Source organism: Chrysemys picta, chromosome 3 (assembly GCF_011386835.1).
Source record: "Chrysemys picta bellii isolate R12L10 chromosome 3, ASM1138683v2, whole genome shotgun sequence".
Taxonomy (NCBI): Eukaryota; Metazoa; Chordata; order Testudines; family Emydidae; genus Chrysemys; species Chrysemys picta.
In genome coordinates, this window is record NC_088793.1 from 171073458 (window position 1) to 171091709 (window position 18252).

An 18252-nucleotide genomic window follows, 5' to 3' on the forward strand; every position below is an offset into this window, starting at 1 on the left:
ATGAATGAGAATCGGTAAAATTCAAGCTGTGTGTTTTTATCACCTTGTACAAACCAAAAGCAGTGAGAGAGAAAAAACAGCTTTAGGCTAATTAGCTCACCAAAACCCTTGTGACATAAAGAGAGAGTGCTTTTTTTACCACATTGCCTCTTGCTTTCAGAAAAATAATTGAGGTGAGTGTTTCACTTGATACTATTATTACATTTTTGTTTAAAAAGGTTAAGATTGAATGTGTGTTTCAATAGAGTCTGTGTAGCCCCCAAAACATTATATTTCCAAAATATCGACTCCCTTAAAAAATAAAAATTATGGCTGTGAACAGCTACGGCATGCTTTAGGCACTCATTATTATCCCATCTCATTTAGAGCCCTACCCAGCATGCTTTTTGCCAGTTCCTACTCCTTCTCTATGACCCTCAGTGCCTTTTGTCCCCAGACTCCATAATCCATCATTCTCTAGCACTATGCCAGTATGCACCCCTTTCCTGCTGTCTCCAGAGCCTCACACGTTTTGCGACAGTGGAACACAGCTCCAAGCTACCTCTCCAGGTGTCCTCATTTCCTCAAATATTATAAGAAGTGGATATGGAAGTGATGGATCAATTTAAATGCTCTAATTGGGAGAACTTTGGAAAAGGAAATCTATTTAGCTATATGGATGTTTGTTTATATATATGTAGGTAGGTAGTTAGATATACTCATCACATACATGCACACATATTCTAAAAGTACCTTTAAATTATTCCTGTTGACTACGGTAAGGAGAGAAGCTTTCAGAGATGATACATTGTGAAGGTGGAGCCATCAGCTGTAAGTCTTGCTGTTCTATACCATTTCCCTTTACATGTTTTTTCTTCCTATTTTGCTAGTAAAGTAAGACTTTTTAACCTACACAGCACAGAGGTGTGTTGTGAGGATTAATTCGTTAATGCTTGTATAATGCTTTGCAGATGAAAAGCACTGTATATGTACTAAGCCATACTAATAGTGTGTTTGACTATTTTGACAGCCAGTTCTTTTCTATCTTCTAGGCAATCCTGTTCTTTTCTATCTTCTTGTCTAGATAAAAGACAAAACAGCTACTTTTCAAAGGGATGTTTAATAAATTGGCTTTGATAACATGATCGTTTCAATGGAGGGACATTACAAATACATATTTTCATTAATACAACATGGCTCAATTCAACACGTATTGCAAATTTATTGATTTCAGCCATGTTGTATTAATGGAAATATTTTAACGCCACAAAGTTTTTTTTGTATTTGTTTTTTAGTTCTCATCTCTAATGTTCCCAATGAGTAACTCCCACCAGCATAGATCACCTACCTGCTCAACTGGAATACGTGATTGTTCTTAAAGCACTTTCCCTTGCATTTTCTTTCAAATTTGGTTGTCACTTCATATTTTCTCAATCTCTGTTTGTGATCTGACTGTTTTTCTCATACATTTTCTTATTTCATATTAACTGTGACTTATCGACTTCACCCGATTTCTCTCCTTTGCGCTCCCTGTAGCTCCCTGAAATTCAGTCCTCCCACCTCTTGGGTAGTGAATTGCATTAGACCAGTGCAGTCATGGAAGTCAAGGGACTGGCTTTGCCCCATAGTATATCATCGTAAAATCCAACAGTATGTTATTAAATATATAGTCTGGTAAATGTGAGAACTTGAACTGCAGAGTGGATAACGTACACTCGAAAACATGCAAAAGAAGACTCACAGTTATGAAATCTGTCAAGTAATAGTAATTTCATTTACACTGTACTAGAAGCTAATTGAACTTTATAAAAATAATACACTACTGATCATATTGTCCTTTCTTGTATACCTTATACTTATGTGGTATTCTAATAGACATCAAAACCAAACACAAACGAAATTTGGAAGCATTTTATTCCACAGGTAAACATTTTACTTAGGAAATTCCACATATTAACAATCCTATAAGAGTCTATATCTTAAATATAATACTCAAAAAACTTACTGTATAGACACAGCTACTACTACAATGCTACATGCCCCTGTATGTGCATTCTGCTTGAGGGGATCGGGAACAGTAGCATAAATAACAATATAATGAAAGTGTACTGAGACAGCAATTCTAGTTATTTGGCTAAAATAAGGTAACATTTATATCCCAAAGTCACTAATGGGGGGTTCATTATTGTAAATACTTGATTTAGATCAACTGTATTGGTTGTAATTTGAAAAATGTTTCACCATACTCAGTTCTCAGATATTATGATCAATTAAAAAGGAAATTATCTGAGTCTAGACTACTGTAACATAGTAAAGGAAATTGTAGTGTTCTAAGATATAATTTAATATCTTGAGTAATACTTATGCTGTAAATAACTCTTAAAGATACTGTCTTATCTTTTTGTTTCACACTTTCTGAAGTTACTTCAGTGAAATATTTCATTCACTTTACATTATTTACACTATATTTTCCTATGGAATAATTTACTAGTTTGGTGTTTGTACTCATTTTATTAATTTTTTATCTTTAACATTTTATTGGATTGAGAATTTTCTGTAAGTCCCACAGAATTTAGATCTTTCTTACTATACAGTTCAGTGGTTAATGCTGTAAATTGTTCCCTACAATAATTCTGTTTATAGTTTAAAAGTACATATTGCAATCATGCCACTAAATGGATAGATTTAGTGTTCAAGTGGTGGTATGAAAGTTTGTGCCTTAGGAATGATCCATTAACTTCCATTACACATAATATAAGATGTGTCTTATAATAAGACACCAGAGGAGCTACGATATTATTTGTTCGTTTTCACTGTCTGCTCTCTTAGCATTTTTAAATCCTTCTCCTTTTCTCCTTGTCAGTGCACATGCTTTTTTCCCTCCTAAGTTAGGAAAAGACACATTCCTCCTCATAATATCATTTCTGTCACATTCCATTGTTAATTGGTGAACATGTTTTGAGCAGCACTTAAAGTTGATACATTCATTAGCAAAGGTTGTGGTGTATTTCATTATCACTTGGAAGTGATGTGATGTGAGTATATAATCCTTTGTACATTGCACTGAATGTGTTCTTAATAGCAGTTAGTCACTGCACCTCACGTTTAATTAACGGTGATATAGCAGTGCCTTAAGCTCCCATGTGTTTGCTGTATTCCTAATTGGTTGTGTTGCTAGGCAGTGATTTAAAGAAGATTTCTGTAAACAAGAGCAAGGGTTATAATTTTGGGTGGATTGTGAGTGATTGGACAAGGTGCCGAGGTCCTACCAGATTATGGGCAAGTCAGGGTTATCTTCACACTTCCCCATCTAAACGCACAGGGGTTAGTAAAGAGGCAAGGTTGGAAACTGCAGATTGATTAGACTCCACTTCTAGAAGACAGGAAACTATACGGTTAACAGCTAGGATGCTGGAAGGGGAGGATGCCTTAGAGCCAGGGGGATTACACACCCTGTCACTGCAGGCTTGAGATGTGTGGCTGAGAGAGAGACCAGTTAATTTTGTTTTTTCGGTTGTAAATATTGCAATCTGAGGAGTAAAAGCCTTGAGGAAGAAGATGGGAAACCCAAAAGGCTTTTTTGTTGTTTTTTCCCCCTGCCTGATAACTCTTGTACAGTGCTTAGCTAGATGGAGATAGGCATTTTAGTGAAACCTAAGCTAGGTAGACAGAATTGCTCTGCTGGCTTCTGATGGTGGAATTATCTCCAAAGCATCTGTATTACTTTAGTAAATCAGAAGACAAAATATATTCTAAGATGTTTCTTGAAAGTAACAAAGAATAAAGAGAGTTACTGCCCTTGAATTTTACATGTGAAGTGTCTCATTTTGCGAGCTGGGGGCTGGAGCATATCGGGCCCTAAGACTTTTAAGATACTATTAAATTACAGCTGGAAGATACTATCACCATCTTCCTGGAGAGAGGTGTTCCCCCTCTGCCTCCCAGTCCTGAGGTTCCTATCTGGGGGAGGTCCCAAATTCTTCTTTCCATCTGATTGGCCTTCGTCTATGGTGAATCCCAGCATGGGTGTTTCTCCCTCTGGTCCCCAGACTGCTCAGATCCTTGGAGAAAGCAGACGAAAACAGATGTGATCTTTCCCTCTTTTGGTGGTCTTAGGCCTACTGCAGCCTTTTCAGGCTGCTTCTGCCCTTGCCAACCCCACCCACCTACCATAATATAGGAGTCTACTTGAGCAGGGGGTGGGGCTATAGGAAAAAAAGCAAAGGCATTACTCGTGGAGCTTGCCTCAGCATCCAGTAATTGCTTCAGAGCAGCTGAGTGAAGAATGCAGTTATTTCTTCAGTTGCTTCAAAGTACCTTTGTAACCAATATATAAATACAACAAACAAATCAGTGGTTAGGTAGCTAAATCTGACCAAACCTTTTCCTGAAAATTAACATTAAAAGAACAAGATCAAGACTACCATTTGCTCACTCAGTTGTCACTCATCAGTGAGATGGATTCTGATTGAGCAGCTGCTTGGCAGAAGTGCAATCTGTGCTTTCCACGAGTGTTGAAATTTAAATCTGAACAGGTAGATCAGCCTTCCACAGCATTACATATGCTGTTAGTTTCAATCTTTCAGGTTGCTTGTTTTATTCTTTGTCAGGATGAATAAGTAATAAGGCAGTAGTTTAACTCCAAAATTCTTTGCTTTGACTGATCGGATTACTATGTGTCTTAAGATAGCACAATACTAATTTTATCCATTACAGTGACTTCTCAAGGCAATTTGTAGTCAGGGCGAATGTAAGTTCAGCGCTAAATAATAAAGTACACTATATAGAAGAAAGTGAATCAAAGGAACGCATTGCTTTTTGCAGGTTAAATTAATCAAGCAGATCCTGCCACCAGTAGTACTTGAAGAGGCCTCTTCCCAAAGCATACTGAAAGTCTGGGAAAGATCTCTACTGTTCATAAGAAGTAGCAAAGTATTCGTGGTATTTATATTGCAGTAGCACTTGGAAGCCTCAGCTGAGAATGGTGTCCCATTGTAGTAAGTGCTGTACAAACATACTTATAGGAGGGTAAACTGAGACACAAAGAGGTCAAATTACTCACTCAAGGTCAGATAGCAGGCCAGTGGCACAGCTGGGAATAGAACCTAAGCCGTCTGTGTCCCAGTTCAGTGCCCTACCCACTAGATCACATTGCTGCCTAAAGATGTCATCCTTCACTTGTAAGCTAAGAATTATACCAGTTCTAATACAGAGTTGTCTAGAAAGAAGCATTTGTGAGGGGAAGATGGGCAGGGCAATTGATAAGCATACATCTCACTTTCAGCTAAGAAGCTTTACAAAAAAATTAAAAATGTTTTGAAAAAATGTGAACAAACTGAATCTTGTTTGATGTAGATAAATAACTGAAAATAGTTTAAATAGTCAATGATCTCTGTTGTTTTCAGAATTGTTGCCGATTTAAAATCCAACCAATTCATTACAGCCTGTTATGGAAACTTCCAAAGAGATAAGCTTTGAGGTTACATAGAAGAAGATGAAAAAGATATTCATTTCAACCTCCCTCCTTCATAGCAGTGAGGTCCAAGCAATGACTTTTGCATTAAAACCTTTGGGTTTTTACAAATTTGCATCAGCATGTAAGCACACCAGTCCGTTCTGCTTCAAACACTCAAGCTCTCACTGGTGCATTCCCTGAGATGACTACCAGTTTAAGTGCTGAGGTCCATGATGGCTGCAGTGTGGTCCTTAGAAGCTACTACAGAACTAATGCTGCTCTGCTGTGTTTATATTTAGCAGTGTTTTCTCTTGAAAGAGGAAATATTCTTCTACACTTTTATTTTAATAAATCTGGCCCCTTCATTCCTTCTTTAGGTTCTGCCTGGCAAGCTTGCCCTAAAAAATAGCAGCTGTGGTTTTCAGAGTGAGTCTTTACTCCTTCAGCACCTGTACAGCTGCCTCCGCAGTAATGGGTTTAAGGTCCTGGAGATCATGTGTATATGGGACTCTGAGTCAGAAAGACTATTGATTGCACACGTTCTGTGAAGAGGATCTGTGACGCATTTGTTATTTCTTTACTCATCTTCCTCATCACTTATTAGTGATGTCATGATACAACAATTTCTTGAGACCATCTGAGTGAAGATTGCAGTTATCTATTCAGTTGCCTCCGTATTCTTCTTTTTACTAACAAAAGCCCTCACAATGTTTAGTGCAACCCTGCATAATTTTTCATTAACAGTGTCAGATACCAGAGACAAAATCTTCTCATACACTTCACTATGATGGTGATAATGAAAAAAACTAATGATCATTTCCTCACCTGTCCAAAAACAATGAGACTGTTGGGCAAGGAGAAGTTTGCATCTCTGGTTTAGCATTATATATAATCTTCGGTCACTGAAAACAAAAGTGTAGGATCCTCAGTGGAACTGTTGAAGAATGTGTGCTAATGTATAGGCAATTTATTAAATACTGTAGCTTTTAACAAATATTATAGCATTTCCTTGCCCATATCAAGTACAGTGCAGATATTCTTCTGTCAGACAACACTTAACAGGGTAAACTCTAAATTTATTATAAGTTAAGGCATGTTTCCCAGCATATAGAATATAATACTAAGCGAAGTAGTTAAGGCCAGTTTTGATTTGTATTTGTTTTATTATGACTTTCACTCTTTCACAGTCACCAAACAAATAATTCTAGCACAGTTTATCCTGAAATGCTTTTCTTGTATGCCTAATTGAGTCCCACTCACTGCTTGTATGTTACTTTAAACTGTTTTGGCACTTGCCATCTGAACGCTTTAGAGTTAAAAGATCTCTTAAAGACTGATTTATGTTTAAAAATCAGCACTTGAAAATTCTATGAATGTTTGGAGTAATGACCAAACTTGGTCATTCCAAACATGGACTATGTATTGCAAATTAAGTATTTGGTACATAAGTGGAGTTGTATATAGAGTGTCATTACTGATGTGAATGAGAGTGCCTTAGGAAACATGGGGCACACTGATACAATTGAAACACTCATCTCTGCTGGCATGATTCTAGTTTCATCTGGCTCCTTTTTCTTTTGGTGTAGGGTATTTAGGGAAATAAAGAAAATCTGCGGTGTGAGGGAGAATGACCTTGCCATTGTGTGTGTAGGGTGATGTTCAGTACATGCTTTATACAGCTCTTAGAAGGGACCATTTAATCTTGAGCCTTGATTCCTATCATGTTACCTTAATACCTGGCAAGATAATTGCATCTCTAGTCAAAATAAAAGGTCAGGATTAAAAATGAGGCAAACATGAAGTGACAGAAGGTTTTTCTCTTCTTCCTCCCTCTCCAAACTTACCACAACTGGGATGTGTAGAAACAGGGCTATAAGATTGTGGTATAGATGAATCAAAAACTTTGTTTGAAAAGGCGGTATATATTGGAGAATGGGAATACGTTGAAGAGCATTCATCAAACATGCATGGTCTACTAAGGACTGTAGCACCATCCAGAGTGACCACAGTGAATGGTGTCACACCAGGCATTTGTGTAGTGAAGTACCCAAATCTGGCTCAGTCCTGCAAATCCATGAATCTGTGGGGCAGTCCTGTGGGTGGTACCAGGTAGGGCCAGGGCTTGCTCCTCTTCACGTGTTGGAGAGTTTGGGAGCACAGTGTGCTGTGATGTTTGTCCATCCTGGAGACATGACTGAAGAGTACGCAATGTCGCTTTTCAATATAATGGGCAGCTAAAAGAATGCCAGATCTGAGATTGACATTCACACAAAGTCAAACCACTACATTCTTAGGATTTGGCACTGGCAGCACATATGGAATGCCTCTTGCCACTCCAAGTAAGAGGGTCCAGGTTTCTGACCCATATAGCAGCACATGTAGTACACTAGTTTGATATATCCTGAACTTTGTCTGAGCGCAAAGATGTTTTTGCATCCATATGCAAGACCAGGACTTTATGCAGGAGGTTGCAAGGCCTCTTCATCAAAAAAATGTCTGGTTTGTGACCATTTGAACTCTACAGCCTAGGTAGAAGAACTACTCCATGTTCTCCACAGTACTTGGCTCCCCCTGCATTTGGAGTTCTAGTGGCCTAGCCCCCACGTTCTAGATCTTGGTCTTCTGCCATGAGATGTTCAACCCCATAGTGTGGGTGGTGTCTTGGAGACCTTGGAAAGTGGGACTGAAATTCTGACTTCTCTAAAGCAAGGTAGCGTCGTTGGCATAGTCTTGGCTAAGTCTTGGCTATAAACTTGCCTTGACCAACCTTGATTCTGATATTTGGAGTGGCAAGTCCTGAAATCCACACAGTAGCTTGACAGAGTAGTGCCAGGGTAAGACTGCATCCCTGATATACGCCTGAGGTTGTGTATAAATGTGGTGAAAACCATGAACCAACTCTCGCTCTTGTGCCGGTACTGATGTGAAGATAGAGCATCAAATTTAGTGCATTGGCTGGATGCAAAATAATTGGAATAACTACTCCTTCAATTGCTGGATTATACAACTTCCTTGCTAGAGTACAGTAATTAGCTTGTTTTTTGAGCGCTCATAGATATTGTGACCAATTCCTATACTATTCAGTTTTGTTGGAGGAAAATATGGTGCTGCTTATTCTCATGTTCTGGAAAAAAAATAGTTGGAGTAGGAAGAATTATATAATACTGGAATAGATCATATTGAGATTATTGCAAAATTTAACTAAGAAAATTAGGCTAATCAAGGTAGTATTTAGGGTCATAAAGATTAAAGTGAGCAAAGGCATATCTAATTTCACATCTAGTGACATGCCTTGTAGTTTAAGCTTGTCTTCATGTAATAAACAGCTTCTTTTAGAATCCAACATATTTAGTGATTATTTTGTAACATGTTGCTATGTTAGTGGAAAAGACTATATTTAAATCTTTCTTTCTTCCCTTTCTTTCTTTCCTGTGGGTATTTGACCAGCTGTTTAAGCAAACAGGTTAGACTGGACCTCATTATCGTGTATTTACCCCTCAGTGTTACTTCTAGTGTTATGAATTGGCTTGTAGCACTGTTGTCAATATGCTTCCCAAGACACTGAAACATAATTTCTAAGCTATGGCTAGTGAGTCTGAATTCCACTCTTGTAGCCAACTGGGCTTTATAACCTATGCTTGCTTAACTTTGATTTTTTTTTTTTTTTTTATAATTTTTTTTTTTCTTAATGGAAGTGGAATAGTGAGTATTTAGTCATCTTGTATCAAATGAAAAGTCTTAGAAAGGTGCTTTGACTTTATCCTTCCTTGGGGCTCCTTAGTTCCAGTAAGACTTGTTGTAGCATGTTGTTGAGAATAGGTTACAACAGGTTTGGTTGCAAATACTTAGTTGCAGGAGAATGTGTTGTTAGTGACAACTTTAGTGAACTTTGGTCCTGTGACAAAAAGATGACTTGCAGCTGCTTCTTTAAAAAATAAATAAATAAATCAATAAAGTTTAGATCCATATTAGTTGCTCATTATGTGCAAACTTAAATTAGAACTGAAAGAATATTTGGAAATTCCACTTTCTTCTTTGCTCTCCAACAAATCCCTTTACTTGGGATGGTGACATTTCTTCCACACTTTTAGATGGCCATGAAATGCAGAATCTTCAAGTCTGGGCTTGGAAAGGAAAGTAAGTGAAAGAAACTGTTGTTCAGATATTTTACTTGAAAATAATACATCCATAATTCTACATATCTATCCTGCTACGAATCTATTGACTATTTATTTTACTAAAGGCTGTTAGCTGGCATAAGAATGATTGATTGGAACTCTACTTTTTAGGTAAACAAGAATATATAATGTAAGACTTTTCAGATCGCTTTTTTCCTTATGTGGGGGCTGTTTATCTTACTGTCCTCTGTAGTTTTCATCACTGTAGTGCAGTGGTTCTCAAACTTCATTGCACCACGACCCCCTTCTTACAACAAAATTACTACATGACCCCGGGTGGGAGGAGAGCCTTATCCTGAGGCCTGTCTTCCCGGGTAGAGTAGAGGGGGCCAGAGCCCGAGCCCCACCACTCTGGGTAGGGGTGGAGCTTGGGCTTCAGCTCTGGGTCCCAGCAAATCTAATGCTGGTCGTGGTGACCCCATTAAAATGGGGGTCATGACCTACTTTCGGGTCCCAACCGACCATTTGCGAGCTGCTGCTGTAGTGTCTAAGTACCACCTAGATAAATTAAATCTGCATGGCAGTATTCTCAGTGGACTTCAAGGAGACTTCTTGTATTTTTGGGTATGTTGGTCAAGGAACCAACTAGGGGAAGAGCTTTTCTTGACCTGCTGCTCACAAACAGGGAAGAATTAGTAGGGGAAGCAAAAGTGGATGGGAACCTGGGAGGCAGTGACCATGAGATGGTCGAGTTCAGGATCCTGACACAAGGAAGAAAGGAGAGCAGCAGAATACGGACCTTGGACTTCAGAAAAGCAGACTTTGACTCCCTCAGGGAACAGATGGGCAGGATCCCCTGGGAGAATAACATGAAGGGCAAAGGGATCCAGGAGAGCTGGCTGTATTTTAAAGAATCCTTATTGCGGTTGCAAGAACAAACCATCCCGACGTGTAGAAAGAATAGTAAATCTGGCAGGCGACCAGCTTGGCTAAACAGTGAAATCCTTGCTGATCTTAAACGCAAAAAAGAAGCTTACAAGAAGTGGAAGACTGGACAAATGACCAGGGAGGAGTATAAAAATATTGCTCAGGCATGCAGGAGTGAAATCAGGAAGGCCAAATAACACTTGGAGTTGCAGCTAGCAAGAGATGTTAAGAGTAACAAGAAGGGTTTCTTCAGGTAAGTTAGCAACAAGAAGAAAGTCAAGGAAAGCGTGGGCCCCTTAATGAAGGAGGGAGGCAACCTAGTGACCGAGGATGTGGAAAAAGCTAATGTACTCAATACTTTTTTTGCCTCTGTCTTCACGAACAAGGTCAGCTCCCAGACTGCTGCACTGGGCAGTATGGGGAGAAGGTGACCAGCCCTCTGTGGAGAAAGAAGTGGTTCGGGACTATTTAGAAAAACTGGACGTGCACAAGTCCATGGGGCCGGATGCGCTGCATCCGAGGGTGCTAAAGAAGTTGGTGGATGAGATTGCAGAGCCATTAGCCATTATTTTTGAAAACTCATGGCGATCGGGGGAGGTCCCGGATGACTGGAAAAAGGCTAATGTAGTGCCCATCTTTAAAAAAGGGAAGGAGGAGGATCCGGGGAACTACAGGTCAGTCAGCCTCACCTCAGTCCCTGGAAAAATCATGAAGCAGGTCCTCAAGGAATCAATTTTGAAGCACTTAGAGGAGAGGAAAGTGATCAGGAACAGTCAGCATGGATTCACCAAGGGCAAGTCATGCCTGACTAACCTAATTGCCTTCTATGAGGAGATAACTGGCTCTGTGGATGAGGGGAAAGCAGTGGATGTGTTATTCCTTGACTTTAGCAAAGCTTTTGATACGGTCTCCCACAGTATTCTTGCCGCCAAGTTAAAGAAGTATGGGCTGGATGAATGGACTGTAAGGTGGATAGAAAGCTGGCTAGATCGTCGGGCTCAACGGGTAGTGATCAATGGCTCCATGTCTAGTTGGCAGCCGGTTTCAAGCGGAGTGCCCCAAGGGTCGGTCCTGGGGCCGGTTTTGTTTAATATCTTTATTAATGATCTGGAGGATGGTGTGGACTGCACTCTCAGCAAGTTTGCAGATGACACTAAACTAGGAGGCGTGGTAGATACACTAGAGGGTAGGGATCGGATACAGAGGGACCTAGACAAATTAGAGGATTGGTCCAAAAAACCCTGATGAGGTTCAACAAGGACAAGTGCAGAGTCCTGCACTTAGGACGGAAGAATCCCATGCACTGCTACAGACTAGGGACCAAATGGCTAGGTAGCAGTTCTGCAGAAAAGGACCTAGGGGTCACAGTGGACGAGAAGCTGGATATGAGTCAACAGTGTGCTCTTGTTGCCAAGAAGGCTAACGGCATTTTGGGCTGTATAAGTAGGGGCATTGCCAGCAGATAGAGGAACGTGATTGTTCCCCTTTATTCGACATTGGTGAGGCCTCATCTAGAATACTGTGTCCACTTTTGGGCCCCACACTGCACGGAGGATGTGGAAAAATTGGAAAGAGTCCAGCGGAGGGCAACAAAAATGATTAGGGGTCTGGAGCACATGATTTATGAGGAGAGGCTGAGGGAACTGGGATTGTTTAGTCTCCAGAAGAGAAGAATGAGGGGGGGATTTGATAGCAGCCTTCAACTACCTGAAGGGGAGTTCCAAAGAGGATGGAGCTAGGCTGTTCTCAGTGGTGGCAGATGACCGAACAAGGAGCAATGGTCTCAAGTTGCAGTGGGGGAGGTCTAGGTTGGATATTAGGAAACACTATTTCACTAAGAGGGTGGTGAAGCACTGGAGTGCGTTACCTAGGGAGGTGGTGGAATCTCCTTCCTTGGCGGTTTGTAAGGCCCGGCTTGACAAAGCCCTGGCTGGGATGATTTAGTTGGGAATTGGTCCTGCTTTGAGCAGGGGGTTGGACTAGATGACCTCTTGAGGTCCCTTCCAACCCTGATATTCTATGATTCTATGATTCTATTAGTTGTGATCCTGGTTGACAATTCTTTAATTCACCAATTTAATTATTTTTCTTTCTTTCTTCTTAGTTCCATGCAATGGATACATTACATAAGCACAACTATGATTTGAGCAGTGCCATTAGTGTTCTGGTACCACTTGGAGGACCAGTTCTATGCAGAGATGAAATGGAAGAATGGTCAGCTTCGGAAGCTAGTTTATTTGAAGAGGCTTTGGAAAAATATGGTAAAGACTTCAATGACATACGACAAGACTTTGTAAGTACAGAACTAATGCACTTTTATCTTCCCATGTTTAAATGTGTTTTGGCCGTGAAAGCTGTAATTGTTTTCCATTGATCTGGAAGCTTAAGACGGAGGTGCTTTTGTACTGCCAAATGGATAAATATATTGTCAGGATAAAAAAAATAGTATTTTCTTGTTTAGTGACATATCTTGGAAAGCTAAATTCTAATGTATTTTGACTGGGATTTTCTCAGTCTCCTGTAAGAGAGTTGGGTGCCCAGATTCCTTTGAAATTCAGTGGCAGTCCTAAATCCCCTAAGTGCGTTGAAAATCCCAGTCTTTCCTTCCATGTTTAGCAATGAGGGAAATCCTTATTCAGCTTTTAAAAATGCTCCATATTAAGCTATTATGTTACATTATTCATTTGGTACTTGTGAAGGGTGAAGGAAACACTCATCACTCCCAACTCTGCTATGTCTGCTTCTGAAGTATTGCAGTTTTGGACAGCAAAGCTTTCATTTGCTGTGTCCTAATGCAGTGTAATGGGATGGAGTTGATACCAGTCACTGACTGCCTGAGTAATTGATAATTTGCTTGCAACTCTTTCCTTTTTTGGGCGGGGGGGATAGACCCTCATCTACCACAGGTTAATCATGTTGGATTGTGGCTGCGAAAAGGTTAAGATACACGCAAAACAAAGGAATTTAGTAGGGATGTTGACTAATCGCAGTTAACTCATGCGATTAACTAAAAAAAAATTAATCGCAATTAAAAAACTTAATTGCAATTAATCACAGTTTTAATCACACTGTAAAACAATAGAATACCAATTGAATTTTGTTAAATATTTTGGATGTTTTTCTACATTTTCATATATATTGTATTCTGTGTTGTAATTCAAATCAAAGAGTATATTATTTTTATTACACATTTTTGCATTGTAAAAATGATAAACAAAAGAAATAATGTTTTTCAGTTCACCTCATACAAGTACTGTAGTGCAATCTCATTATCATGAAAGTGCAACTTACAAATGTAGATTTTTTTTTGTTACATAACTGCACTTAAAAACAAAACAAGCTAGCTGGTGGGGGCTTGGAACCAGGGTGAACCGGCAGCCCGCATATTAGCTCCCCCTATCAGCTCCCTGCTCTCCTAAGTTCGGTGTGCAGCAGCTGCCCAGCAGGCTATCAATTGCAGCTCTCCCTCCCTCCACTGCCATGTGCTGCTCCTGCCCTCTACCTTGGAGCAGCTCCCAGAGATTCCTGCTTGCTGTGAGCGGGGAGGGGAGAAAAAGGGGGGCTAATGTCAGGGTGTCCCCCTCCCCCTGCACCCCACTTACCCCATCTTCCATAGAGCAGGGGGGACACATGACAGAGGGAGCTTCCAGGCAGCAGCAGCTGTGGTCTCATCAAGCTGATCTAATTAACAAGGCAGTGTACTTAAAGTGGAAATGCGCATCTCTCTCTCACACACACAGTGTGTGTCTCTGTCTGCGATGCTCTCTCCCCTCCCTCCAGTCCTGCTGCCTTGTAGATTGTGACAGTTAACCCTTGAGGGCTCAGCCAATTGCTAGTTCATCATTTAGCAGTAAGGCATTTCCCTGGAAAATATCCCACCCTCTGACTCCTCCACCTCAACCAAGCTTCACAGTCATCATCACTGTGTACCAGTATTAAATTGTTTGTTTAAAACTTATTGTGTGTGTGTGTGTGTGTGTGTGTGTGTGTGTGTGTGTGTGTATATATATGTCTTCTGTCTGGTGAAAAAAAATTCCCTGGAACCTAACCACCTTTACATTAATTCTTATGGGGAAACTGGATTCATTTAACATCGTTTCGCTTAAAGTTGCATTTTTCAGGAACATAACTACAATGTTAAGTGAGGAGTTACTGTGTTAGATGAACTGAAAAATACCATTTCTTTTGGTTTTTTTACAGTGCAAATACTTGCAATCAAAAATAAATATATAGGTGAGCACTGTACACTTTGTATTCTGTGTTGTAATTGAAATCAATATATTTGAAAATGTAGAAAACATCCAATAACACTGCTCTACAGCCAAAATGCTTCTGAAATAAATGTAGTTAAACTTTACTAATTCTGGGTCACAGAGAACGAAAATGATGCTTAAAATTGTTGATTGGCTCTAGTTTTCAAGATATGCTATTAGGTCAGTATATACGACCCTTGACTTGGGAATGGCGGAGGATAAGTGAGTTATAAAGGGAAGGGATCTCAATTTAAACCAGAAATGACTAAAATACATCTTTGACTGGATCTATGAATAAATCTATGACTGGGTTTGGACAATACTTGCTTTTTAGGCAAAACAATGAATGATGCAATCTGAAGCTGGTATTGTGTCATACATGATATGAATTGCATCATGTTATTCCTAGAAGTCATGGATGATGCAATCATAACAAAGCTTACATCTCTCTGCTGAACAAATTGCCCTATATCAGCTCTAGAAATCATACAGTGCCGTGCTCTCTTATTTGTCAGTGTTTGATTTTTGCAAAGGGACACATTTCTGTTTAGCCAAAGTGAGCAGAGATGCCTCGTACTTGTGTGAACAGTGCAGATAACTTCTGCTATGTTTGTGGTGAAATGACTTTTGCATCACAAAAGCTCAGTATAACCACTATGGTTAAGAAAGCCTATCACCTTTATTTTGGCTGCAAAATTGGAGACCAGGACAAGAGGTGGGCCCCACACATATGTTGCAACACTTGTGCAACAAATCTTCGCCAGTGGTTGAACAGGAAAAGGAAATCTATGCCTTTTGCAGTGCCAATGATTTGGAGAGAGCCAACAGATCATAGCAGCAATTGTTATTTCTGCATGGTGCCTCCAGTTGGGAAAGGTGTGTCAAAGAAGAAAAAGTGGACTGTGCATTATCCAAACATTCCATCAGCTATACGCCCAGTACCCCACGGAGAAGGACTGCCGGTTCCTGATGCACCAGAATCATTCTCACTTGAGTCAGACGAGGAAGAGGATGAAACTTCTGGTCCTGAACCATCAATGTCACAGGACCCACATTTTCTCCCATCCTCCTCCTCTGAACCACACCTCATAACACAAGGTGAACTGAATGACCTTGTCAGGGATTTGGAACTACCCAAGAGTAAGGCAGAGCTGTTGGGCTCCAGACTACAGCAGTGGAATCTCCTGACAGGTGATGTTAGGGTTTCCATGTTCCGTGACCGTCAAAAGGATCTTGTCCCATTCTTCTTCATGGAAGGTGATCTTGTAGCCTGCAACAACATCGATGGTGTGATGGCAGCCCTCAACATCGTTCACGATCCAGATGAGTGGAGACTGTTCATTGATTCATCGAACATGAGTCTTAAAGCTGTTTTACTGCATAATGGCAATGTTTTGCCATCAATTCCAGTTTGTCATGCAGTCCATATGAAGGAAACCTATGACAACATGAAACAATTTTGAGGTGCATAAACTATGACCAACATCAGTGGCAACTTTGTGGCGATTTGAAGGTTGTTGCTCTCTTGCTTGGTCTGCAGACTGGATACACAAAGTACTGCTGTTTTCTCTGCGAATGGGATAGTCGTGCAAGAGATTCCCACTACATCAAGAAAGATTGGCCACTCCGACAGTCATTGGAGCCTGGGAGGAAAAGTGTTCAGCATCCACCACTTGTTGAATCAAGGAAGATTTTCTTACCACCCTTACACATCAAGCTGGGTCTGATGAAGAACTTTGTCAAGGCCATTGACAAAACACAAGCAGCTTTCAAGTACCTCCGTGGAAAATTTCCAAGGTTAAGTCAAGCTAAGATAAAGGAAGGTGTCTTTGTTGGTCCTCAGATTCGTGAACTTCTTCGAGATGATGCATTTGACCATGCACTGCATGGCAAGGAAAAGACGGCATGGAAAGCCTTCCACTTAGTGGCAATAAATATTCTCAGAAACAACAAGGCAGACAACTACAGGTTGTTGGTGGAAAACCTCCTCAAGGCATACAAAAGCCTTGGTTGCAACATGTCACTAAAGATACATTTTTTGCACTCTCATCTAGATTTTTTTCCACTGAACTGCGGAGTAGTGAGCGACGAGCACGGCGAGCGATTTCACCAGGATATTGCAACAATGGAGAAATGCTATCAGGGCAAATGGAGCCCATCAATGCTTGCAGACTATTGCTGGACAGTGACAAGAGATGCTCCATTTAATGAATACAAGAGACAAGCCAAGAAGCGCCGAGTAGACACTGAATAGGACTAAACTATGTACATAATAGTTTTTTGCCTTTTATTTCATAATAAATTTGATTTATATAACCCTTTTGCTGATTTTTAAAGTGTTACATAAACAGGACAGGTGAAATATTATCATGTAATGCAACCATAAACACATGAAAAGACCTAGGTTTACAATTTATTATTAAAACTCTACTATCTACACAATATACATAGACATAAAATATAAAAACTTAAATATCTTAGAAACAGTAGCCAATCAGTTGTTTTAATTGTCATATTTGAATTCAGCACATCAAAATACATAATAAATAGCACATTTTATCTCTGAAGCAGACGACTTCTCAAAAATTGTATACCAGTGTAATTAAATAAATGGTATTCTATTATTGTAAAACAGTATGATTAATCGCGATTAATGTTTTTAATTGCTTGACAGCCCTATAATTTAGTTATAACTGAAGCATATAAATAAGCTGCCTTTGCCCATGCAGGTTTCACTGTCCTTAAGTCTCCGTTATGAGATCTCAGTTCATTCAGTTCTTTGCTCCCCCATCATATTTTTTACCAGCTTGAACCTTTATTAGCAGTCTCTTCAAGGAGACCAAGTATTAAGTGTACATGATGTTTGAGTTAGATCTGGGCAGTTTTTTTCAAATAGTTTATTAGCCCAAAATGGTTCGTGAATTCAGGTTGAATTTGGCAAGTATTTTTGACTGGGAAAAAAGTGGGGGGGAAAATTCCCAAAAAGCTGAAACATTTTTGACTCTTTGTTTTGAAATGACATTTCATTTTGAAATTTAGCTTTCCCTTTAAAAAAAAAAAAAGTGATGGGGAAGGAAGGAAGATAAAAAACACCCAAAAATGAAATGTTTAATTTTGTATCAAATAAAATGTATTTCTCACCCAAACACAACTTTTTTTCTGGTTTGGCCACCAAACTGAAAAATCAGTTATTTATCCAGCTCTGCTTGAAGCCCCTCCAAAACAGGCATGTGGGGTGGTGTGAGGAAGCTTGTACTTCCACTTCCAGTGCTGTACATGGAAAGAAGACTTCAGTGTTGTCAGGTCACTTTCACAGTTCTAAAATAAATATACGTGACTATTGACAAGAAGAAAAGCATATTGTGTCTCTGAAGAGCTGCCTTTTGAACAGATGTGAATGTGTTGCTACATGATTTTTGATGTTCTCAGGGAAGAAAATGTCCACTGGATTCAGCTCGTACTCCTGCAGAAAATTACATTATATAAGAAGCAGTTCTGTTAATAAGTTAAAATTAATTAC

At 39.7% G+C, this 18252-nt stretch overlaps 1 protein-coding gene across 7 annotated transcripts in view; it reads left to right on the plus strand.

Moving 5' to 3' along the window:
* The window catches only part of MTA3 (metastasis associated 1 family member 3), a 262904-nt gene that overhangs the window by 122620 nt on the left and 122032 nt on the right, over nt 1–18252 (plus strand). For all 7 annotated transcript variants that reach the window (XR_010599913.1, XR_256380.5, XR_256379.5 and 4 more), the window contains exon 9: nt 12584–12772. Coding sequence is in view for 4 of the 7 variants with exons in the window: in XM_065589544.1 (XP_065445616.1) it covers nt 12584–12772 (189 nt within the window). In the remaining 3 variants the exon portion in view is untranslated. The remainder of the gene's footprint in view (nt 1–12583; nt 12773–18252) is intronic.